Source organism: Myxine glutinosa, chromosome 4 (genome assembly GCF_964187855.1).
Source record: "Myxine glutinosa chromosome 4, kmMyxGlut1.1, whole genome shotgun sequence".
Lineage (NCBI taxonomy): Eukaryota > Metazoa > Chordata > Myxini > Myxiniformes > Myxinidae > Myxine > Myxine glutinosa.
This window is the reverse complement of record NC_136264.1, coordinates 126,216,868-126,244,152: the sequence shown is the minus strand read 5'-3', so window position 1 is coordinate 126,244,152 and position 27,285 is coordinate 126,216,868. Positions and strand designations below refer to the sequence as shown.

Below are 27,285 nucleotides of genomic sequence, written 5' to 3'. Positions count from 1 at the left end.
TTTGTGTTGTGGGTAGTTCCACATCCAGATAACGTTTCTTCTCCAAAGTCATTGTTATCCCATACTAACGTGGTTGGAATCCCTGGCTGTATGGTGGATGGAAGGGAATCTTCACCGTGACTAACCTCTTGTGTAGCAGGTGCTGTATCATGATTTAAAATCAGAGTTTGAAACAGTGTCCCAAACCATTTAACAGTCCTATCAACTGGGCTGATCCTGATTGATGACGCACTGTCATAGCAAGTGACGTATGCTTAGGCATCAGTTTCCGTCCTTTAGAAGCCAGAGAAATGATATCCTGTGATATGGACAGGAGTTTTCTATGGATTGGTGCAGATACATCTACCATCTTCTCCGTGTCTGGCTCGTCAGATGCGCCAACTGCCCATGCTAAAAAATTGTATAGGCTGCAGGGCACAATTGCTTCTGCCTCTTTCAAATTCAGATGTTCTGCTGTCGGTGGCCATGGCATAGTAGGTTTGACTTCTCCGATTGTTTGCCTGAGATCTAATGCTGTCATGCAAGTATTGCGCAGTGCATTTGGATCAGCATACACAGCCCATTTGTGATTGGTGGCCTGCTTGTGATGGTGCTTCTGTGTCATCTGTTGTCGAATCCATTTCACTGTGGGTCGTGCTTTGCGTGGCTTCTTGAAGGTTTGTCTGCTTTTCCAGAAGAGTAGCTGTAGAAATGTCATTAACAAAGACGATGTCTCCTTGTGATTTCATTTGAGGTGTTATAAAACATAGCTGTGGAAATTTCTTTGATAACCTGTGCTTCAAGTATCCAGACTTATAGTGGGGGGGCCAATGTAGCAGATTGAAATGCCCGGTGAAATTGCTTGTTAATTTTTGGACACTGGTTGGGCTGTCTTTAGGGATGATATAAGTTCTAGAAAAAATATGTCTCCAATTGTTTCAAGTTCTTTATGGCGGCCATTTTGGATTTTCAAAATGGCGGATGTCGAAAACGTAAAATTCCATTATCTTGGCTTCTAAATGACCTAGAGTTTCGATTCTGGTGTCCAGTTGTACATTTTTGGGGATAGAGAATTGAATGAAACCTTCTTTAATAACCTACAAGGGATAAAAATAGGTTTTTATGGCACAGCCGAACCAGTGTCCAAAATCTAACTTAATGCACATCTATCTTAATTGTTATTTGTTATTTGTATGTTCCAGATTCGTGACCCTGAGCTATGATGGAGCCAAAAAGCAAGAAAACCAAGAAAGAAACTGATTTCACACTTTGCATTCAGTGCCAGGATCCCCAAGGTGCACTAGTGACTGAGCCAGCACTGGGCTCATATGCAAAGTTTCTCCAGTTCATCCAGGAGAGGGCACGATATGGTGATGCCGACTTCAAACAGATCAGCGAACGATTAAGCTGTTTCACTGCCACTGACTTGAGGAACAATAAAGCAAAGTGGCACCGGGCATGTTATGGATCTACATGCAACACTGCTCACCTGGAGCGTGCTAGAGTTCGCCACCAGAAAGCCTGCGAACATGGCGACACCCAGCATCTTCATAAGAGGTGTGGACGTCCTTCTTCTGCACCTGCCGCTGCAAGTACCTCAGGTTCTACGCAAGACGAGACTCTTCGCTTCACACGTTCATCATCAACTCCATTCAACAGAGACCTTTGTTTCTTCTGTCAAGAGGTCACTAAGGAAAGTGTACATGTTGTATGCACGTTCAACGCAGGTAAACAGCTGAAGAAAGCTGTTGAAGAAGGCAGCAACCACAAGTGGAAAGTTCAGCTGAGTGCTGCCATCAGTGCACATGATGCTCATGCGATCGACGTCAAGTATCATCTCCCATGCTGGGTGCAGAATGTCCAACGTGCTCCCAAGAGTGGGACATCAAGTGATGACAAAGAACACATACTGCAAGAAACTAATGTTATCAAAATAGCCGCAGACATTGAGTTTGTCAGCCTTGTTCGCTCTCTACTCCAAGCTGGTGAAATTCTCAACATGTCTGACCTGAAGTCGGTTTACTCCAGGATTCTTGACAATAATGGTGTGCACAATGTCCCATCACCTACTACCCAAGGCATGAAGGAGAAAATCAACTCTCACATTGATGACGTTCACTTCATGAAACCAAAACGTCGAAACGAGTCAGACTGTGTATTCTCCACTGCCGTGCGTGATGCAGCTGTCGAAGATGCAATGACGAAGACAAATGAAAAAAACATCGAACAACTGTTTGAGAGTGCCTCTGTTCTCCGCAGTGCCATTGCTTGTCAGAACAAGCACCCATGGCAATTTGAAGGAGAAATGAACACTGATGATGCTGAAAAGCATGTACCCAAAGTACTCTATGCTTTCCTCCGCTGGCTACTGGAAGGACCAGCCACGAGCATTGAGCCAGAGACTATGCGCTCAGCCACTATTCATCGAGATGTTATAACCATCAGTCAGAACATCATGTACGGCTACAAGTCAAAACGCCAAGTCACGTACAAGCCCAAAGAGCCAGATGCACCATTCCGCCATCGCTTAGAATGGCCACAGCAGCTTGCCGTTGCCATTGTAGTCCATCAGTCCACCAGAAACAAGAAGCTTCTGGATTTCCTGCATGGGTTCGGTCTGTCTGTTGATTATAGTCGGATCTTGCGGTTGGAGACACAGCTGGCCAACTCAGTCATAGAGTCTACGACAGAACAGGGTGTATACTTTCCAAGAACCATGCGCATAGGGACGTTTGTCTTCTTTGCAGTGGACAACAGTGACTTCAATGAAGACACACCTGATGGGAAGCGGACACTCCATGCTACAGCCTGGGCACTCTACCAACGACGGGAACATGCAACCTCCACAGATGAACATAGAACACTGACACTACATGACCGAAAGGCCAGACACCGCTCACTCAAGGTTCTGACTGCTCCAGACTTTGTTCCTTGCCAAGCACCAAACAAACAATCTGCCACAGGTACCACGTATAGCTTCAAGACACGGTCAAACCCAGATGTCACCAAGCCGTACTCTGCGACGGACACAGTGTGGCTACTTTCACGCACAATCATGCGAACAGCTGAAGCTGAGGACGTACAAGACGACATCATCCCACCAGATGACCAGCTGCAAGCTGCAGAACCCCAGCATGCTGACCCTGTTGGGTCACTCGTCCACGATCCAAAACAACCACCTGGCAGTAGGATCAAGCATCACGATATCCCAACTTGGACAGCCTACAACTCACTGCTCTCCTCTTCGAAGCCTCTGACAGAGGTCAACGCCCTGCCATTGGTAGCAGCACCAGCCCATGAATGGCAAACACTGATAACAGTCTTGAAACAGACACAGCAAATCAACTGCATGGTCATGGGTCCCGATAGGAAGACAGTGATCACCTTAGACATGGCCCTGTATGAGCGAGCCAAACAGCTGGAGATGACCAGAGATGACTGCAAAGGCAAGTGGGTACTGCGACTAGGGGAGATGCACACTGTGATGGCTGCACTGAGGGCTGCTGGGAATGCCATAGAGGACAGTGGTCTTGACGAGGCTTGGTCTGAGGCTGATATCTATGGCCCAACAACGACCAGACAAATACTGGAAGCCAAGCACATGAAGAGGGCTTTGGAGGCCCACATCACCACTGTCCAAGCCCTCTTCGACCTCTATGTGGACGAATTCTTCCAAGAGCATCCCCATCTGAGGGGCCCATGTACCCAGTCAGCACAACAGGTTGCCCAGAGCTGTCATCTACACAACCGAGAGGAGATGACAAGCGCGCAGAACAACATGCTAGCTGTCCTCGAGTCAAACGAAGTCCTGGAGGCCATGGCAAAGTTTGATGAGAGGAAAGAAGCCAAGAGTCCACTGTTCAAGTTTGTGCGACGCTACATGCGGATGATAATGCTGATATACACATTCATCCGTGCCACCCGTGATGGACAATTTGAGCTTCACCTGTCTTCACTGGATGAGATGTGCATATACTTCTTTGCACATGACAAACAGAAATATGCCAGGCTGACTCCCCGGTACCTTGCAGAGATGAAGGCCCTGAAGATGACAGATCCAGGGATCTACCAAGAGTTCATGGATGGGAACTTCAGTGTCCATAAGAATGAAATCCCCTTCTGTGCTGTAGGTGTGGACCATGCACTGGAGCACATCAACAGGATCATGAAGGTGACGGGGGGTATTGTGGGCATTACCCAGAATGCCAGTGCCCGCGAAAGGTTCTTTCTGACAGCACCAGAGCTGAGTAGGCTTGCTGAAGAAGCCCGTCAGATGGCTGGCTCACAATCAGCTACACGCAAGGAGCACCACGACCTATCAACCACAGTCTGGGCTCGGCAGGAAGACAGCATTCGTCGACTGAAGAATGTGATCAGAGAGTCCATGAATCCCATGACGCATGAGGGTGAAGACCTGACGACTATCATCACCAAGGTGGTGATGCCAGCTGAAGTACAGAAGGATGTCTGCAACCAAGATGAGATTGGTCAGAAAGCGTATAACACGTTTGTTGCAGAGCGCATCAACACAAATGAAATCAACCTTTGGGCCAGAATGGGAAAGGTCAAACTGAAGATGTGGAAGAGTGCCAGGAAAGCTGTGAAGCACAAACTGGCAGACAAGGTTGTAGAGCTGAAAGACGACAGGTCACTGTTTGCGCGCATGCTGATCGTGGCCCGCTCACGACCAGAGATCAACTTGAAGGATGCCATAGGTCAATATGAATTCACCGCGCTTCCACGAACCCTCTTTGCAATGGCTGGGACACTACTACCATGCACAGACAAAAGCAAGCTCATGGCCATCCTAGAAGATCTACCCAAGAAGTCAACTGGCACTGGTCAGCAGCCAGACGACGACAATCCTGAACATACTCCACCCCCTCCCAAGAAGGTGACTGTCATAGACGGCATGGCATTAGTGCAAGCAATGGGTAAGCCACAATGGGTCAAAACATGTGCCCAGTGGGCTGGCCATTTCAATGCAACACTGGACTGCAAGACCAACGGGTATGATGAAGTCCACCTCGTGTTTGACCGATATGATCTGCCAAATTCACTGAAAGAGGCCACACGGGAGAGGCGCCAAGGTGGCGAGCCGCCCACTGCTAACCACGTTCAAGACAGCACCCCGATTGGGAAACTGACAGCAAAACAGTTCCTGTCGCACACCAACACCAAAGATGAGCTAACTGTCTATCTGGCAAAGAAAGCTCTGTGTCACTTTGAGGGGACTACCAAGGTCTTCATCGTCACTTCAAGGCAGGATGTCTTCTCCAACTGCATGGATGTACAGCATCTCCGTAGCTCCCAGGAGGAGGCTGATACGAGGATCTTTCTTCACAGTCTAGATGCCGTCCGAAGAGGTGCAACACAGCTGTACATTCAGTCACCTGATACTGATGTATTCATCCTAGCACTCCACCGGTACCATGAACTATGCAAAGACACATACTTCATCACGGGTGTGGGGAACAAGAAGAGGCAAATCTCACTGGAACCAATAGTACATGAACTTGGTGTCAGGAAGGCTGCAGCCCTACCAGGATTCCATGCATTCACGGGAGCAGACCAGACTGGTCGGTTTGCCGGCAAGGGAAAGCTCACATGTTGGCAAGCCCTCAATAGGTGCTCTGTTGAGGTGGTATCTGCGTTCCATGACCTTGGGGCCTCTGAGGAGCTGAGAGCTGACACAGAAAGTGACATTGAGGCATTTGTATGCCAGCTGTATGAGCCTCGTACTACAGTTGTGGATGTGGGCAAGCTGAGGTGGAGACTGTTTACCAAGAAACAGCTAGAGGCACAGAAGCTGCCACCAACACGGGGAGCTTTACATGAAGCCATTGCTCGTGCACATTTCCAGGCCATGGTGTGGCATCAGGCTGATGTACCGGACCCCCAGCTTCCACAACCAACAGAACATGGATGGAGAGCAGAAGGAGATCAGCTGGTGCCCATCACAACCAAGGACCCTCCAGCCCCAGCTGCCATCACACATCTAATCAAATGTAACTGCAAGAAGACCCAATGCATGTCTCACTGCTCATGCAGGTCTCAGCATCTCAACTGTTCTGAGATGTGTATGTGTGGGGCAGATGAAGAGGTGTGTGGTAACACGGGTCAGGAGCGCCCCATGGGAATCGATAACACTGATGATGAGGAGGATGGAGATCCTTCAATGTAACAATGAACAATGCCAACTAAAAATATTGCACAAAGACATTATAAGTGTACATTTGAACACTAAAGTCCAGCCTTTATGTGATTTAGAAGTGAAAATGATGGAAAAAAATATATATATGTGTTGGCATAAGTGCGTGAAAATCCAAGATGGCTGCCATAAGAACCCTTTTGATCATATGTAGGTGTATAAATGTGTGTTTATTGGATTAAGTATCCGCAAATATGTACATTTGGACACCAAAATTAACACTCTAGGTCATTTAGAAGCCAAGATAATGACAATTTCGGTTTTCAACAAACGCCATTTTGATAATCCAAAATGGCCGCTATAAAGAACTTGAAAAAAATGGAGACATATTTTTTCTACAACTTCTATCATCCCTAAAGACAACCCAACCAGTGTCCACAAATTAACATTTGAATTCAACGGGAAAACATTGGCCCCCCCACTATTATATGAATTTGCCTCAACTCCATGGCTTATCTTAATTTGTTTGATGAATAAGTCATTCACTTTTTTAAGTCTCATGATCTCTTTGTTGTCAATGATGTGAGTTTTCACTGTCTTGCTGAAAACTTCAAATGCTTCTGAATAAGAAGTATCACTTCCTGTTTGTGTGTTGGCTGGCCTGGTCAGGTAGCGTGTAAAGTCCCTGTAGCATGAGTTGTGGTACCTAACTTCGATTGCCACAATCCTTGTCTTTAATCTACATGAGAAGTGACACATTTCCACTGTCTTCTGCTGCTTGCTGTAAATGGACAGCATCTATGGTTGAACATGTGACGAGGTGTTCCTTTTTTCTCTTGCGGGTGGATCTGCATCTTATAGTTTTTTTCTTTCTGGCATAGGATACATATGTTTGGTAGAGCATGCTGTGATCTTGCTGGCACTGGAGGTCTACCAAAGCTGGAACGAAGAGCCCGTCTCTTTGTTGGTTTTGTATTTTCTGCTTCAACTTTTTCTCCACCGACATCAGCTTGGGGCACGGTTGCTGTATAAAAAGAAAACACACACACACACAAAGAAACAAAAATTAATGTGGAAAACCCATAAAACCAGTAATATAAGAACATTGGAGAATAATTGATTTTTAACAAATTTTAACCTTATAAAGTGCAAGTTTTAAACCTACCCGTAGAGGCTAAGTCATCGGCTTTCTTTTTCATGCTTTTCATCACCCTTTCAACACGTTGGGGGTCTGTAAAGCATGCGTAACACGGCTGATGGAATCCTCCGTGAAGTGGTATTGCTGGCGACAGCGCTGTGTTGGAATCTGCACTGAATCTTGCCGAGTGTTGAGCAACGTAATCTCTCGCAATTTTTGCTTGAGGACCATCCAAAGACTTCCATTTGTTGACGTAGTCTAAGAAACGGGACCATGTTTTGTCTGAAAATTGGACAATTTTGCAATTTTTGGACGGGAAGATGCACATAAATTACACTTTTTCTTGAGTATTTTCGTCACTCGAAGACAACACGTCCTCATCACTGGAGGCCGCCATGTTGTCTCAAGGCGTTACCGCACCGTTCTGGTACGGCGGTTGTCATTGGCCAATTGCCGATGATATATTGAACACGTCTTCCGATTGGTTATTTTCCGGGATTTTCCGTTCGAGGATACGCGCACATTTTAAACATGTAAATAATTAATGAAAATCTGAATTGCTCATTAACGTACCAAAATCTTTCGTGTGAAAAGTGACAATGTTTCCTATAATATTCTCTATAAATTCATACCAAAATCGTGTCCACCCGTTTTGTAGGTCATGCAAGAAACCAATATATTACTACGGCTGTGTGCCTAATGCTGCCGTTTACAAAGCAACTCTGAAGAAACCTTTGGATTTCCTGAAAACTTGCTCGATTTGAGGTCGTTTTGGTCATGTTCGTTTTTATATTTACAGAAATTTTAAATCTAGTTTTTATTCTGCCCTATATTGGACAAATATGAAGATTGCTTGCCAAAGCTTTCCAAAATATTATTATCCCCCGTTGGACTTAGATCAAAACAGGGGCTTCTGGATTGTGTCTTGTCCGTCCGTACATACACAACCATGTCTCGGAGATGTATGGAGCGATTTTGTTCATACTTGGCACAGAGATAAATAATGATAGCATACATAATATGCACATCCTTTTATTACCTCCGCCACCAAAGGTAGATGGAGATTATGTTTTCACCCCTGTCTGTCTCTGTCTGTCTGTTTGTTTCTGTCCGTTTGTCTGTTTGTGAACAAAATATCTCAAAAAGTTGTTGACGGATTTGAACGAAATTTGGCAGAGACGTACACTACTCACAATAAGTTAGGGATATTGTGGGAGTGAGTTGATTATTTTTTTTGTAGGGGTTAAGGTTAGGGTATTGAAATCAAGAATGCTGTGTTTTTTCACACATTAATAACCATAGAATTAGGACAAACAACTTTTTTCAACATAATTAATACACAAAATCAACCACACTGAAGAACCTGCCAATATCTATAACTTATTGTGAGTAGTGTATGTGACAAGGACAGAAATGATTAGATTTTGGTGAAGATCCGGATTCGGATCTGGCTACCAGAATTTTCAGTGATTCTTCACCATTGGGAGATAGGGCCAAAAACGATACGTAGCAGGATATCTCAAAAAGAATTGTGGACGGATTTGGACGAAACTTGGTGGACCGGTTGGGTGTGTGAGAAGGACAAATAGATTCGATTTTGGTGAAGATCTGAATATGGATTCGGATATGAAAATTATTTAATTATTAAGTGATTCTTCACCATTGGGAGAAAGGGCCAAAAACGATACATAACAAGATATCTCAAAAAGTTATGGATGGATTTGGACGAAACTTGGTGGACCTGTTGGGTGTCTGATAAGGACAAATATATTGGATTTTGGTGAAGATCTGAATATGGATTCGGATATGAATTATTTTAAGTGATTCTTCACCATTGGGAGATAGGGCTAAAACCAACATATAGCAGGGTATCTCCAAGTTATGGATGGATTTGAACGAAACTTGTTGGACAGGTTGTGTGTTAGACAAGGAAGCATCGATTCAATTTTGGTGAAGATCCGGATCCATCCAGTAGAATTTTAAAAGTAATTCTTCACCATTGTGATATGCCCAAAAATGATATACAGTGCATTCAGAAAGTATTCAGACCCCTTCACTTTTTTCACATTTTGTTATATTGCAGCCTTATGCTGAAATCGTTTAAATTCATTTTTTCCCTCATCAATCTACACTCAATACCCCATAATGACAAAGAGAAAATAGGATTTTGGAAAGTTTTGCAAATTTATTAAAAAGAAAAAACTGAAATATCACATTGACATAAGTATTCATACCCTTTGCTATGACACTTGAAGTTTAGCTCAGGTGCCTCCCATTTTTCTTGATCACCTTCGAGATGTTTCTACACCTTGATTGGAGTCCACCTGTGGTAAATTCAATTGATTGGACATGATTTGCAAAGGCACACACCTGTCTATATAAGGTCTCACAGCTGACAATGCATATCAGAGCAAAAACCAAGCCATGAGGTCGAAGGAACTGCCTGCAGAGCTGAGACAGGATTGTGTCGAGGCACAGATTTGGGGAAGCCTACAAAAAAAATCTCTGCTTCATTGAAGGTTCCCAAGAGCACAGTGGCCTCCATAATTCTTAAATGGAAGAAGTTTGGAACAACCAGGACTCTTCCTAGAGCTGGCCGCTCGGCCAAACTGAACAATCGGGTGAGAAGGGCCTTGGTAAGAGAGGTGACCAAGAACCCGATGGTCACTCTGGCTGAGCTCCAGAGATCCTGTGTGAAGATAGGAGAAACTTCCAGAAGGACAACCATCACTGCAACACTCCGCCAATCTGGGCTACATGGCAGAGTGGCCAGATGGAAGCCAAACAGTTCAATCTTTGTTTCATCAGACCACAGAATCTTGTTTCTCACAGTCTGAAATTCCTTTCGGTGCTTTTTTGCAAACTGCAAGCAGGCTTTGATGTGTCTTTCACTGAGGAGAGGCTTTTTTTTTTCTGCCCAAGACAATTATGAACCAGCTGACAATACCTGACGTTCAACTGAAGGTTGCACCGGAATGTGGAATTTATTGGTTCATCGTTTGGCGTTACCAATTTTCGCATTGTCTGTTTGCTTTTGGCCTCTCACCTGTGGGTGGATGGTAAAGCCTCCTTTAGGTAAAGCGTCGGTTGACCCACGTGAGTATGTATATTCATTACGTACTGGTACTGTTTCAACATGAATTGGACCATGAGTCCATCAAATAATTACCTATTATTGGACCTTGACTACATCTATAAACTACGTACTATTGGAACGTACCTTTTAGATCCTTCAAGTTATATTACTCATTCAGACATTTACACCCATTACACCACTTAGATCTCTTGACCCTTAGACCCTGTAGACCTTTAGACAAATTTGACCCTCTTTACTTTACAACCCCATTAGGCTCCTTATGGCTTATACCCTATACACTCTTTGGACCCTTTAGACTCCTGACCACTATTGGAACATACCCTTTAGACCCCTTCACCCTTTAGATTCCCTGGATCCCCTGTACACTTTTAGACCCCTTCAGACCCTTCAAAACCCCTTAAACCCCTTCAGACCCTAAACACTGTTGGAAAATACCCTTTAGACCACTTAGACATCTTAGGCCCCTGAAGACCCTTATAGAGCCTTCAGACCCCTTAGACCTTTACCCTCATTACAACCCCTAGACACCGTAGAGACTTAGATCCTTTAGACTTGTCGGTCTTTGCACCCTCTCGAACCATTAGACCCATTTAGACGCACCACACAAATATCTATAGCGTCTTCTTTCAATATACAGACTATACCTTTTTCAGCAAGTAATGTGCAATCTCCACCAAGAGGGTGGGTACTCACATCACATAAGGTACATCATTGTAGGTAATATCCTGTAATTATCCCAGTCTGATCATCAGAGTTGAGTACAATTTAACTTTTAAAACTAGCCCTGCTGCTACATCAACGACTGTTGGTCAATAAGCTTTGGCTCCGCCAATGTCTATCCAACCTACTTTTGAACACACTGACATTCTTTGCCTCAAAAATTCCTGTATAAGGTTGTTCCAATCATCATCAACCCTCTGGCTGAAAAATGTTGCACATCACTCCTTTCCTTTCAATTCCATGACGTCATCGCCGGGTACCGAAGTGGGCCCGGTGATGACGTGCGCTGAAAAGGAGTATTCAGTTTTCACAATGTTTGTTTGTTGTACACTGCTCCTTTCCTTGTCCATCTCCAGGCACTGTATGACATCATTGCCGGGCACCGAAGGGGGCCCGGCAATGATGCGCACTGAAAGGGATTACTCGGTTTTCACTCCGGTTTCTTTCTTGTTTTCTTTCTTTCTTGTTTGTTTGGGCAATATCTCAGCCATCCTTTGAGCTAGGAAGCTGAAAATTTGGCACAAAAGTGAGCAGGTGCTTTGGCAAACTGTATTTTTTGTTTTTTGATTAATCAAAGAAGTAATTGATTACTTAATTATTATCGATTAATTAAGTACTTATTTATGTCCTTTCTCATCTGGGCAATATCTCAGGCACCTTTTGAGTTAGGAACCTGATATTTGGACTTTACAATGACCAAGTGATTTGGCTGTAAAGGGTATTTTTGATTTATTGATTAATCAATTAAGTGATTAATTATTTAATTATTCGATTAATGACTTGATTAATTAATTTTTTTAAAGTTAGATTCAAATGAAATGGTGGTGGTTTCGATATTATATTAGCCAATTGATTAATTATTTAATTATTTTATGATTATTATTTATTTATTTTCATTATTAATCACTTATTTATTTTCTTTCTTATCTCGGCAATATCTCAGGCACCTTTTGAGTTAGGAAGCTGATTTTCGGACACGACAGTGACCACGTGATGTGGCTATAAAGGATATTTGTGATTTATTGATTAATCAATTAATAGATTAATTATTTATTGATTAGTCAATTAAATATTTACTTTTTTCAATAAATGACTTATTTAATAATTTTTTTTAAGTTACAGCTTCAGAAGAAAGACGAGTGGTTAAGGTATGCTATTAGCCAATTGATTAAGAAATTATTTTATGATTATTATTTATTGATTTTAATTACGCAATTAATCAATCAATTATTGTACACCTCTCCCAATACCGTCTATGTGCTGCATGGCAGCATTGCCAGATGCCTGTGGTGCCCCGGCAAAGCTGCGCTGGAAGATGTTATTTATTTATTTGGCATGGGGGAGGTATACTTTGAATATATCTGTACTTGTTTTCTTTCTTGTTTTCTTGTTTGTCTGGGCGATATCTCAGCCATCCTTTGAGCTCGGAAATTGAAATTTGGGCACAATAGTGAGCAGGTGCTTTGGCCAAAAATTTTTTTTGTTTTTGATGAATCAATTAATTGGTTAATTACTTAATTATTTATTATCGATTAATTAAGTGCTTATTTATTTCCTTTCTCATCTGGGCAATATCTCAGGCCCCTTTTGAGCTCGGAAGCTGATATTCGGAAATGACAGTGACTAAGTGATTTGGCTGTAAAGGGTATTTTTGATTTATTGATTAATCAAGTAATCAATTAATTATTTATTGATTAATCAATTAATTATTAAATTTTTCGGAATACCATCTAGTTGGCCGATGGATTCCTTTCAGGGTCAATAGCAAAGTCTGACATCGATCGAGGCACATTACCCAACTTTATGAAGAACTGGCTTGTCTACTGCGCTTCCCATTCTCCCTGGCCCAAGGGAGCAAAGTATTAAGGGACAACTCCCCACAATGTATTCGGAAGACCGACAGTTATGGGGGTCGCTGCGTCCCTTAATCGGGCATGCGGATTAGCAGTAGTAGTTATTGATCAATTGTGGCAGATCAATAATAAAGATAACAAAAAAGAGGTGTCTCAATACCTTACTCTGTGTACATCGCTTTTTACAGAACTCCAGTTTGAGTTCACTCCATTCAACATGCTTCCCTTTTCAACTCTGAATCTCCAGTTCCATGCTTTTCTTTATTACCATCTCATCACTGCTGATCAACACATGCTTCTATTTTTTCTACAGAATCTCCTTCTGAGGCCATATTTGCTGCTGGAATGGAGTTGTCATCTTCTGCCCCTAATTTTACACTTTCTTCCGCCATGTCTTCTGTTGCTGATGGATTACTGGTTCTTGTTTGGTTCTCATGTTGTTTTGCCTTTTCCCCTCCGATTGCTCTCCTTCGCCTTTCCAGACCATGTATTATATTGTTACATGGAGAAGGGGTAAGGGGGAAAGAGTTCCATAGCTAGACCGTGGTAAGTGTAGTATGGTCCGTGTGTTTCGAGTTGCGGTTAGATTGACGTAGATTCCGGTGGCTTCAAGACCGCCCTATAAATTAACATTCAGCACACAATCCAGTATTTATAGAGATCAGTGGATTCCAATCTGAGAAAGAGACAGACAGAGACAGACAGACAGACGGACGGACGGACAGAGACAGACAGACACAGACAGACAGACAGACAGAGACAGACAGACAGACAGAGACAGACAGACAGAGACAGACAGACAGAGACAGAGACAGAGACAGAGACAGAGACAGACAGAGACAGACAGAGACAGACAGAGACGGACAGAGACGGACAGACGGACAGAGACAGAGACGGAGACAGAGACGGAATTGTTAAATAACTAACTTGTTATGTGATCCTCGCTTTCTCTAATTGGACTGCATGGCGTGAGACATCTGGATCTGATCGACATGTAATTACGTCATTACTGAAAGTATACTTCGATGGAACAACCTGTGATAGACCCTCAGAGCACATTCCATGGTAATATCTGTGGAAAAGGCTCGAGGAAGCAACAGAGCGGCGCACAGAGAGGTTCCAGGGTTGATTCCAAATCCTGCCCCACCAGAATGGAAGCACATCGCTGGATTCTGCCAAGAAGAGATGGGTGATAGGCCGCAGCACCAGCCCAAATACGGCAATGATACTCCATGACAGGACTATAGTGGCCTTGTATAGATGGAGCATAGCAGCTTGAGAAAGGTTACCCCGTCCACCTCCAACCCCCACCACACCGATGGGAAAGATGGATACATATTACATAAGCAAACTCTCAGGAGAGAACTATAAATTTGGAAGGAAGTGGGCTTGGGATTGGGTGTCAGTGTGATGTTTATTGGTTATTGATTTTTCACCTTTGATCCGTTCAAATCAGAACCGGTTGCGGATGTGTGATTCTAAGTTGTTGGAAATAAATTAAAGAATGAAGAAGAGAAACAAAGGGGAAAAAAAAAAAATTCACTTCCTCCATGAAGGGGTTGGGTCGCTTTATATAAAAATGGGATTCAAACCACAACAATCCCAATCCTGATATGGCTTGTAGTTTGCAGAGAACGATTATTACAACATGGCTTCGAACAGCGCTTATTTTACTCTGACAGAGATGTGGGTTCGGTACATACACGTATGAAGTTTAAAAGAAACTTGTTTAATATATTGCTATAGCATACTTACTCCCAGACTTGAGGCTATTCCACATAAGGTGGAATAGAATAGTAAACCATTGGTCGGAGGATGTTCTTTTTATTTTGGGGGACTAACCTTTTATTTTCATTACCCTGTGCTCGCGAAGCGAAAACCAGGGTTAGGCATTCGGTCAAGGACGTTTCTGCATTTAAAAAACACATTTTCTCGGCAACCGTTGGTCCGATTGACACGAAATTTTACCATAGGAGCACCTCTGCCTGTATAATTTTTTTTGTTCATAATTATGATGTAAAAGGTCACGTGGTACGGACGCCATCTTGGAAAAACGTTACACCTCCATCTCCGAAACAGCTCAATGGGAAAAAATTGAAACAAGGCTCATTGTCAAGTACTCCCCATGGGGAATAAGATATGTTGATGATTATGTCATCGGTGCCTTCATTATGTTGTCATAATTCGACAGGTACAACGCTTGATCTCATCAGTATGAAAAAAATAATTCTGCAACTGTTACACTGATGGAGAAGAAATTTTCACCAAAGGAGCACCTCTTCCTGTAGAATTATTTAATGATAATTATGACGTCATAGGTCATGTAGTACAGGCGCCATCTTGGAAAAAACGAAACGTTGCACCTCATATATCTCAAACCACTCCATGGAAAAAATTGAATCATGGCTCATTGTAAAGAATTCCACATGTGGAATATGTGCTGTTAACAATGACGTCATTGGTGACTTAATTATGATGTCATAATTCGACATGGACAACGATTGATCCGATAAGGATGAAATTTATTGAGCGTGATCTACGCTCTTATATTGGAGGATATAAATATATGATGTAATCGCTCACGTGGGCTGGCAGCCATATTGGATCAAAGAAGAAAACCCTTCAAAAACAGAAGAGTTGGCTTGCACAAAGTTGGTAAGTATTCTATGAATACCATCTAGTTTTATGTCGGATTCGATGCATCCAGTGCCACAGAACATTATTTATACATTATTTAAATTCACCGCACAGGATTTGTGGCACCGGATTGCAATTTTTCACCCTGCAGGCTGGCTGTATCCCATGGATGCCAGCCAAAACATATGTCCTGTTCCAGCTGTCTAAGCTTTCTTCTATTTATTTCACTAGTACACCAGTTCCCTACGGAAGTGGCAGGAAGGGTCTTTCATCTCTGAGGTATATAGATTGCAGTAGATCTAGGATCGAGCCTCAAGAACATCAAGGGGGTGGGGGGGGGGGGGGGGGTGGGGGAGATGGAGGTGTTCATTTACCAAGTTTATTTTCTTCAAGTGGTTTAAGCATTCGAGCAATCAGTCCATTCAAAACCATTGATAAGGAATGGCTGGCTTGGCAAGCGCTCTCTAGCTGCTTGCATGATAAACTATTTGTACATGTTAACATGGCCTTTGGTCAAGGAGGAAAAACCCCTTGAGGAGACGGGATATTATTACTATTAATTCTGTTTTGGAATATCATTTTGCGTGGAAAACCCTCTTGGGGTTGAGGGGGAGTTAAATCATGACAAGCTTCATTGTGTGACCCTTAGTCCCCCTCTTAAGTTTGGTTGTGATTGGATAAGTAACGACCGAATGTATCGCAGTCAAAAATCTTCAGACATACAGACAGACACCAAATTGTGTATTTTAGTATGACGTTTAGCTGAATCATTCAACCAGGAAATGTGGTACCTGTGCTATTCATTTGTATTGTTACCTCTGCAGCCGTGACAATTCAAAAACTTGTTTATTTCTTGCAGGTGCATTTCTCATACCATACGTCACTATGCTTGCTCTTGCTGGCTTACCGCTATTCTTCCTTGAGTGTTCCTTGGGGCAGTTCGCCAGCTATGGGCCAACCGGAGTGTGGAGGCTAATGCCTCTTTTCAAAGGTACATTTATTGGCATTTCCCATGGACAATGGCCCTATATTACATCTTACCTTTAGAGAAATATTTGAATTTCGCAAATGGACCACATTACTTGATCAACTTCGTTTGTCAGGTCATATTATTTCTACTTTTATAAACACCAGCCATGGTTTTCAGAAAAGTTGGTGAAATTGTGTAGTGCTTGAGTAACGAGAGCTCATTTTTTCCCTCCTGAATGCTTATGTCGCCGACCTCCATCGGATGTACCTTTGGCATTTTGCTATTCGTCCATCAAAGGCATACAGGAATGTTGTGGGGAACCAGAATATTGAATATTGAGGTTTCGATGCTTTCCCATGTATTACTTCAGCTCGTGATTGTGGTTGACATTGATTTGTGTTCCATATACAACTAATTAATTGTTCCTCCCTTCCTCATTTGAGGAAAGTTACATATTATTAATATTGTCTTATTGAAGAGCAACATGGAAATACCGCGTTGTACCCGGAGAAATACCTTGGCGATCACATTGGGGATTCGGCACATGGATGTTGGAATCGGCTCGGAGGGCGCGTTGGTAAAAAGCTGCCGGAGGGGTGAATACTTTGGACATTTTTTGTGGGGGATGTTATAGGATGATGCCATATTGAGCCTATCTCCTAATTTCAATAACAGATTTATAAGAGTTTGCATTCTATAATTCACGGGGTTGACTTGTTTACACATCTGGTGGGATATCCTGCGAAGCTCGCTTATAGTGCGGCTAAAATTTGCGGCCGCGAAAGCCATGAAAACGCAAAGCACACAGCAGTGAATGTATAAGCAGGTCATGCCCACGGCTCGTAGATGTTTTTAAAGATGGCTTTTATAAATACCGTATGTCAAGCTAACGGCTCGTGAAATTTTTTTTTTGCGCCCCTGAAAAACCACGAATTCGCGGAATACGGCGGCGAACAGGAAAAAAACAAACTGCGATTTCTTGGAACACGTCCGCATAGAGAAAAAAACACCACAAATTTGCAGGACACTTTTGCGTGAATAGAGAAACAGGTGACATTTGATCACCCGTGAATACGCTGAACCCGCAAATAGCAGAACGATGAATAGCGGGGTCACTGAACTATTCCCTCAAAGTTTTGTGAATCATACCAAACTTCCGATATGCACGTACCTCTCCTGTGTGTGTCCTAAGGGTGTTTTTGTTCCCCCCCCCCCTCAGTATTATTTTTTAGAAAATTTTTGAAAAATATATTTTTATTAATTTCAATCTTCCACTTCAATAGTTTATAAAAATGTAATGTCATGTATATTACAAAAAAAATTGTGCACCTACCCCTCCCATGTGTATGTGCAAAGGGTTCCTTTTTTGACAAAAAAAAAAAAGCATTAACTTAAATCTTCAACTTAAATTGCTTATAAAAATTAATATCACAAACATTAAAATTAAATTTGTGCAAAAGAAACGTTTGTATTATGATTGGTGCAAATCATGACAACACAGCATCTCAGGTACTTATCCTCAGTTAAATCAAGCCCATTTCTCCATGGCGATATGTGGTGAGGCGAGTGTAGCGAGCCGATCCATGCTAATATGATATATATATATATATATATATATATATATATATATATATATATATATATATATATAGATATACAGACTTGGCATTTAATATGGAATATATATTTTTTCTTGACTTGGGTTTACTTTCTTAACTCAGTATATCAATCTGGTGAGTTTCTTTTACACTTTGGTGATTTATTTGTTAAAAGAACCATGTCACTGATTGTCTGTCGCAGCAATAAGTCAACAACAGGATTATATCACAGGTGGCATGGCAAAATGTACGGACAGGTGCATTTGATGATTGGCTTCACAGTCGGGTATACAAGGGTTGTTGCGTTCTGTATTAGTGGAAAACAACTGCTGCACGTCTCCAAAGGTTATTGCCGCTTCCTCTGGAGATGGTCCGTCAACTCGACAACGCTATTTGTCATGGAGTGGTGGCTTTACGAAATTACGGCATGAAACAGCATGCTATTGCTCGGCAGTATGGCATCACTCAAGGTCAGGTGTCAAAGATCCTGAAACGAAATGCTCAGAGGGGTGTCCCTACTCCAATACCGAGGCCTAATTTTTATAGCAGAAACACAAGGAGGGATGATCGCCAGCTGCACCGGTTAGTCCGCAATGGCCATACCAAGTCAGCTAATCGGCTTGGGACTGAGTGGCAGCAACTGGCAAATGTGCCTGTATCCAGAAGGCTATTCAACCAACGACTGGTTCAAGCAGGCTATCGTGCCAGGCGTCCCCTGAGAAAGCCACGCCTGACCAGACAACACCGCCAGCGCCGATTGCAGTGGGACAGAGAGCACCGTCAATGGCAGCCAGGGCACTGGAATCACGTGATCTTCAGTGACGAGTCTAGATTTCTGGTCTATCGTCAAGATGGCCGCGTCCGAGTGTGCAGACAAGTGCATGAAGCCCACAACAAATTGTATAGTGCCAAGATTCCAAGCTGGAGGTGGTGGGGTGACCGTTTGGGCTGCTTTTCATGCAGGGGGCAAAACTGACCTGGTTGTTCTGAATGGAAACCTGAACCAGTTCAAGTACAGGGCCATTCTGGAAGAAACATTGCTTCCATTTGCTCGTGCAGCCTTTCGAGGAAACTTTGTCTTCCAAGATGACAATGCATGGCCTCATCGTGCTCGCATGATCCAACACTTTCTTGCTGACCGTGGTGTAGAGCATATGGAGTGGCCTGCCATGTCCCCGGATATGAATCCAATAGAGAACTTGTGGGCAGAATTAACGCGTCAAATCGACCACTTGGACCAGCAGCCGACCTCTGTGCGTGAATTGCAGCAGGCTATTGTCACTGCATGGCAAGCGATTCCTGTCCAAACCTTGGCAAATCTCGTGAACAGCATGCCTCAACGTGTACGTGCTCTCCTGAATGCTCGTGGGGGTTACACGAAGTACTGAACTGTAATTTTACTGTCCGTCATCCCAGTCGTAATTTAACTTTTGTTTTTGTTAAAAAAGTTTTTGGCTAATGTGCAAAATAAAGAGATACTTCTGGAAAACGTACAGAAGTTTAACACAGTACTGTCCATGAATTGACTTCGATATCAGTTGACATCACTTTCAAGGATCAATTTATTTGTTTCGAAATGTCAAATGTGGTTTTTGTTTCTTTTAAAGGTCACATTAACAAAATCTAGAATAATTGCAACATAATTCCAATGAACTTTTGGTTCTAAGTCATCTTGAAAAGTAAGTTCACCCCCAGAAAAAAATATATTCCATATTAAATGCCAAGTCTGTATATATATAGATATATATATATATATATAGATATATATAGAGATATATATATATATATATATATATATATATATATAGATAGATATATATAGATATATATTGTCGCGCGAACCCTTCAGGTTAATTCCAGGGCTCACGGATGACCGAACAGCTTTACTTGAGGCGACGACCAAATACGGATTTTGCTATAGAAGCACAGGAGGAAGAATGAAGAGGAAGAAGCGGCAAAAGTGCATACCTGTAGAGGGAATGAACTCAAACGGGAATCCGGGTTTCGAAGGAAATGGAAAATAATACAAGGGTTTATTCGAAAATGAATAGCGGGACAGGAAAATACGCGTCGGTAATAAAATGTCCTAAATCGGGATCCCGCACACCGACCTCCAAATACGAGACAAGGGAATGAATGAAGGAAAAATAAAACCGTTATGTATTTGTGTAATGTGGTGCGTCCTTATCTGTCTGTAGTGGTGCGTTCGTCAACCAACGTGGCTCCGTCTGCCCCCGCTCATGCGCCACCAGGCCTCGAGCGACCCGCTCGCCCCGGCCTCGTCTGTTCAGCGGCACGCCTCGCTCCAAGCTCCAGGCACCGCACCAACGCAGGGTGAGCGATCTCCACGCAAAGCTGATCTCCAACACGAGGCCGATCTCCAACACGAGGCACAAAGAGAGACAGGAACGGAGAGAGTGCGGGAGGAAGGAAGGAAGGAAACGAATCAGCCCAGGCCAGCAGAGAAGAGAGCACAATGCCGGCGAGCCGGCAGTTTTACTGCTCACCCTGTGACGTCAGGCCTTTCTTTCTCCAACCAGAGCCTCGCGTCTCGACCTCTCAAATGTTCAGACTGCGCTGGGGCCCTCCCATTGGCCAAGTGCTTCCCGCCCTGTGGTGTTGCTCGACCCTCCCCTGGCCAATCAACAGTCCTCCTGGGCATGGCTCCCAGCCTTGCTCGATGCTCGTTGCTAGCCCAGCTGGTGTTGTGGCTGGCTGCGGCCCATGCGGCGGTGCCCCGATCTGGCTACCTGCCTGTTTCCCAAAGTCGTTGTGGTAAGGGAGGGGAATTATTTAATGAGTGCACTAAGGACCTGTCTAAGTGTTTAAATGAGTGTGTTGCCATAAGGGACACAGGTTTGGCGACAGAGGGGACGACAAACAAAGGAATCTTATCCATAATCCCTGCACTATTTGTATTTGACACGCCCTGCTCCCTCGTAACGGGGACACCAATACAGTTTATACCGACAAACCGGGCTAAACACAGAACTTATTACAGGTATATTTCCTGTCGCGACAGACTATATATATATATATATATATATATATATATATATATATATATATATATATATATATATATATATATATATATATATATATATTATAGTAATGAATGTATTATAGTAATGAATGGCGGTTGGGAATTATATCCACGATATCCATTTTTCCGTTCTCCAACCTATAGCTTTGTCTTTAAAAACTCAACGTTTCGGCCAGCAACCCAGCGTGCGCTGAGCCTCCACTAGCCTTCATCAAGAGAAGTTCCCTTGTTCACCTCCTCCCAGATATATCTGGGGGGAGGGGTGGGCCTATTCTATCAACCAATCACAAAGCTGCGTTGCGAGACCTCGTGACCATGGACCCATGCTCGGCTTATGTTGCAAGTGTTTTGTGCGTGTTTGAGCGGTGTATTGCGTTTTGTTGTCCGTGTTGCCTGTGTCGGCTATGTCCCACTTTGTCTTTGTCCTCCTCCACGCATCGGTGTCTCTCTGGTGTATTTATGCATGAGAGGTCCGTATGCCTGTGGTAACGCCACAGTCTCCTCTGTCAATGGTGCCCTCGTTTGGCCAGTGTGCCAGGCCTCCAGTATTCGCCTCCTGGCCCGGTTCGGGGATGCCGCCAGCACGTTCACATTGTCCCATAGAGGAACATGTCTCTTTTAAAGACAAAGCTATAGGTTGGAGAACGGAAAAATGGATATCGTATATATATATATACACACACACACATATACATACATACATACATACATACATACATACATAGACTAAACTTTGTCTTAAGTGATACAATTGCACACTTACAGTAGTACCAAGGCCTTATGGATATATGGGCCTGCCATTGATTTTCTTGGGAGGAGACTAGCTTTGACATGGCATTCCTTTAGTATTTCCTTTCCATTATCACCATGGTAGACCACACAATAACTTTCAATTCAATTATAAATGTACTTCTACAACCTTTGTTGAATGTGCTCTGATTTTTCTCATTGTAGGAGTTGGAGTTACCATGGTGGTGCTTTCACTTTTCTTCTCAATTTACTACAACTGCATCATTGCCTATTCTCTTTTCTACCTCTTCTCCAGCTTCCAAAGTCCACTGCCATGGGCCTCTTGCCAAAAATGGTGGGGCGCAGATGAGCATTGTACTGATGGTAAGGACTGATCAATTCGTGCTTCAATTAATTGGCCACGACCCTGATGAAAATGTCCAAGGCAGAGCATTTTGATAAAATGTAATCCATACTTGACTTCATATTCCTCTGTCTACATTGCCATGAGGACAAGCAAAATACCTGATTTGTTCACACAGGGTAAGCAGTGGTACTATTAGTTACAAGTAATTTTCACACCCCATAAAAATTATTAATTTTGAAAGATGTGAAAATATGTTTTGATTACATACCAATTGGATAGTGGATTTTGATTGCAAGCAAGAACACATGGACTTGAACTCTTCCATTTCCCTTTGAACAAGTACCTATTGTGTCTTATCAAGCATGTCTGGGTTTTGCAGGTCTGCAAATTCAGGGAAATAGCAGAACTTGGAACTTTATGCAATAAAAAACAATATATTCTACTGAAACAAAATCATTTTGGATAGTACTGAAATGTAGATGGTCAATTTTGTGAATGAAGAGCAGCTCATAATCAATTTGGATGGCATTTAAATTAATTTTTTTCTGTCATACCATTAAGCTTTGAAATAGCTCGTTAACAACACATTCACTAGATACCCAGAACACAACTCCATATATCTACAGCATATAGTACCTTCAGGAAGTATTCACACCCCTTGACCTTTTCTCATTTTGTTGTGTTACAGCCTGAATTTCATTTAATATTTGAATCAAATTGAGATTTTTTTGTCTCTGATCTACACTTAATATCTCATAATGTCAAAGTGAATTTTTTTTTATTTTAGAAACTAACAAATCAATTTAAATGAAAAGCTGAAATGTTTTGAGTCCATAAATATTCCATCCCTTTGCTATGACATTTCAAGTTAAGCTCAGGTGCATCAAATTTCCTCCGATCATCCTTGAGATGTCTCCACAACTTGATTGGAGTCCACCTGCGACCACTTCAAACTGAATGGGCATGATTTACAAAGAAATACATCTTTCTATATAAGGTCCCACAGTTGACTGTGCATGTCAGAGCAGAAACTCTACCATGGAGTCCAAGGAACTGTCCGTATAACTCTGAGATAGAATTGTGAGGAGGCATAGATCTGGGGAAGGGTATAAAACAATTTCTAGAATGTTGAAAGTTCCCAAGAACACAGTGAGCTCCATCATTAGGAAATGGAAAGAATATGGAACGACACACTCTTTCGAGAGCAGGCATCCGACCAAATTGAGCAACCTGGCAAGAAGGACTTTGGTCAGGGAGGTAACCAAGAACCATTGACCACTCTGACAGAACTACAGAGTTCCTTGGCTGAGATGGAGAATCTGTCGGAAATTCAACAGTCTCTGCAGTACATCAAAAATCTAGGCGTTATGGGAGAGAGGCCAGGTGGAAGCCATTCCTGAAAAAAGGCACATGATAGCATGCTTGGAGTTTGCAAAAAAGCAAGTGAAATATTCTGAGAGCATGAGGCAATATACTATGTGGTCTGATAAGACGAAAATTTAACTCTTTGGCCTGAATGCAAAGTGCTACGTCTGGTGGAAACTGAACACAGCTCATCACACATCTTAAAACATCCCTACCAAAGTGACAGCATCACGCTATGGGGATGCCTTTCAGCGGCAGGGACTGGGAGACGTGTAAGGATAGAGGGAAAAATGAATGGAGCCAAATACAGGCAAATCGTTGAGGAGAACCTGCTTCAGAGTGCAAAATACTTAGACTTTACAAAGATTTACGTGTGTTAGATTGATGTAAATTTCCAATTTACGTTAAGAGTGCAAAGAAGATTTATGTTCCAACAGGCCAAAGACTCCAAGCACACAGCCAAAGAAACACTGGAATGGCTTCAGAACAAGAACCTAAAAGGCCCTGACCAGCCAAAGCCCTGACTTCAATCCCATTGAGAATCTGTGTAAAGATTTAAAGATTGCTGTTCACCGACGCTCCCCATCCAACTTGACGGAGCTTGAGCAAATCTGCAAGGAAGAATGAGAGAAATTCAACAAAACCAGACGTGCAAAGCTGATACAGATATAATCAAGAATACTCAAAGCTGTAATCACTGCCAAAGGCACTTATACGAAGTATTCACTCTAAACGCTAAATACTTATGTAAATTTGATATTTCTCTATTTCATTTATAATTATTCATTAAAATTTTCTATAAAACAAATTCCACTTTTAAATTATGGGCTTTGAAATGTTTTTAATTGTTATGAAATGATTATGTCGACCATTGAAAAAAGAAAAACCCGCAATTTAATCAATTTTAAATTCATGCTGCACCAAAACAAAATGGGTGTGAATACTTTCTGAAGGGACTATATATAAAAGGTACCCACTGTTGCTGGGCAATGTATATTGAGAGGAGGTGGAGAGGAGGGGGAGGGGGGAGAGACAGTGGGGTGGGGAAGGGAGAGAAGGAGAAGGGGGGGGGGGGGGAGAGAAAGAGGGGTGGGGTCAAGAGAGAAAGAGAAGGGTGGGGGAGAGAGATAACGAGAAGGGTGGGGTAGAGAGAGAAAGAGAAGGGTGGGGGAGAGATAACGAGAAGGGTGGGGTAGAGAGAGAGAAAGAGAAGGGTGGGGGAGAGAGAGAGAGAAAGAGAAGGGTGGGGGAGGGAGAGAGAGAAAGAGAAGGGTGGGGGAGAGAGACAAAGAGAAGGGTGGGGGAGAGAGACAAAGAGAAGGGTGGGGGAGAGAGACAAAGGGAAGGGTGGGGGAGAGAGACAAAGAGAAGGGTGGGGGAGAGAGACAAAGAGAAGGGTGGGGGAGAGAGACAAAGAGAAGGGTGGGGGAGAGAGACAAAGGGAAGGGTGGGGGAGAGAGACAAAGAGAAGGGTGGGGGAGAGAGACAAAGAGAAGGGTGGGGGAGAGAGACAAAGAGAAGGGTGGGGGAGAGAGACAAAGAGAAGGGTGGGGGAGAGGGACAAAGAGAAGGGTGGGGGAGAGAGACAAAGAGAAGGGTGGGGGAGAGAGACAAAGAGAAGGGTGGGGGAGAGAGACAAAGAGAAGGGTGGGGGAGAGAGACAAAGAGAAGGGTGGGGGAGAGAGACAAAGAGAAGGGTGGGGGAGAGAGACAAAGAGAAGGGTGGGGGAGAGAGAGACAGAGAAGGGTGGGGGAGAGAGACAGAGAAGGGTGGGGGAGAAAGACAGAGAAGGGTGGGGGAGAGAGACAGAGAAGGGTGGGGGAGAGAGACAGAGAAGGGTGGGGGAGAGAGACAGAGAAGGGTGGGGGAGAGAGACAAAGAGAAGGGTGGGGGAGAGAGACAAAGAGAAGGGTGGGGGAGAGAGACAAAGAGAAGGGTGGGGGAGAGAGACAAAGAGAAGGGTGGGGGAGAGAGACAAAGAGAAGGGTGGGGGAGAGAGACAAAGAGAAGGGTGGGGGAGAGAGACAAAGAGAAGGGTGGGGGAGAGAGACAAAGAGAAGGGTGGGGGAGAAAGACAAAGAGAAGGGTGGGGGAGAGAGACAGAGAAGGGTGGGGGAGAGAGACAGAGAAGGGTGGGGGAGAGAGAGACAGAGAAGGGTAGGGGAGAGAGAGACAGAGAAGGGTGGGGGAGAGAGAGACAGAGAAGGGTGGGGGAGAGAGAGACAGAGAAGGGTGGGGGAGAGGGAGACAGAGGGGTGGGGGATGAGACAGAGAAGGGTCGATGTACTTTCGACTTTTTGAAGGAAAGAAATAAATTAAATAGACTTTAGCTAAACTGTTTACATTTTGTATCCATCCGATCGGCCTGATCCGGATCTGGACCTTAACCAAAATCGAATCGGGTTGTTCTTGTCACCAACCCAACTGATCCACCATGTTTTGTTATAACGTGTCCCCAACTTTTTGAAATATCGTTATATATATATATGTATATATATGTATATATTTTTGGCCCCATTCTCTCAATGGTGAATAATCACTTCAAAAGGTATAGTATCTGAATCTACAGATCTTTTTCACCTCTGAGAATGATATTTCTATGTGCTTAGTTTGAAAGAAGCTTGATAGTGAACAAAGAATGCAACTATAGGTGTCACAATAAGTAATTGCATGAGGCTTTCAAAAACCTGACAGGTGAAGGAAGGAAAAACAAAATGCATGAACTTCTCCATGTTCTCAGAAAGCAGCATGCTCTCTTTGCACCCCTAACCATGTCCCTAACTACAGTAAGAAAAAGGACATTACAGTTGTTGTAAGATTTAAAGTGCCGCAACTAACACGGAACTTTGATACAGGAGGAGGCCATTCGGCCCATCATGTCGGTATGAAATGTTTTTTGTGGCCAGATGCTGCACAGAGTACTGATGTGTAACCCTTTGGAATTTTCCCTGTTCACCTTTTTTTTCTTTTTTCTTTTTATCACCAGAAGTTAATCTAACAACAGCAAAAAACACAAGCCAAACTCCAGGTCTGCAATATTGGGAGTGAGTTGTTTCATTTTTTTTGTCGCATCTCAAACAAGCACGGTTTGTTGCATGGTCTTAAATTCTGGCATAAATACTTTTGTGAATCTCTTATCGATTAATAATTATATTTTTAAAAGGAACAAAAGTACTAAAAAATTATTTTAGTGTTACACATTTGAGGGCTGGCAGCATAACCTAGAGATGTGCACGCTCACCTTTGAGCCATCTAGCCTGGGTTCAAATCCTGGCCCAGTCCACAAAATGTCATCCTGGTGTCTCACAGGTATGGCGAGGCATCAATGTATGAGCTGCCCTCAGATGTTCGTTTTTGTGTGTTTGTACTGATGTCTGTCCCCCTACATAAGAACGATATGAGTCGGGTTTTGAAGACCAATCTTTTAACACGAATGTGTGTTCACTACAGTTTATTTTTGAGGACCAAGCAATGTCGAAAAACATTTTCCAGAAAATAGTAATTGTCTCTTCCATTGGAATTGTCGACTGTGGCCTGCAAACAAAGCCTCAAGGGTGGTGTACCAAAGCGTTTTTTTAAATAACAATAAATACAAGGTGCAGGGAGGTGAAATTCACTGCACGTGATGTGCAAA

The 27,285-nt window shown here is 43.1% G+C and overlaps 1 protein-coding gene across 1 annotated transcript in view; it reads left to right on the top strand.

The window, feature by feature from the left end:
- Positions 1–27,285, top strand: part of LOC137425186 (sodium- and chloride-dependent neutral and basic amino acid transporter B(0+)) — a 106,149-nt gene that overhangs the window by 17,460 nt on the left and 61,404 nt on the right. The window contains exons 3-5 of the mRNA XM_068113347.2: positions 16,435–16,566; positions 22,144–22,302; positions 26,638–26,695. Of these exons, the coding sequence (XP_067969448.2) occupies positions 16,435–16,566; positions 22,144–22,302; positions 26,638–26,695 (349 nt within the window). The remainder of the gene's footprint in view (positions 1–16,434; positions 16,567–22,143; positions 22,303–26,637; positions 26,696–27,285) is intronic.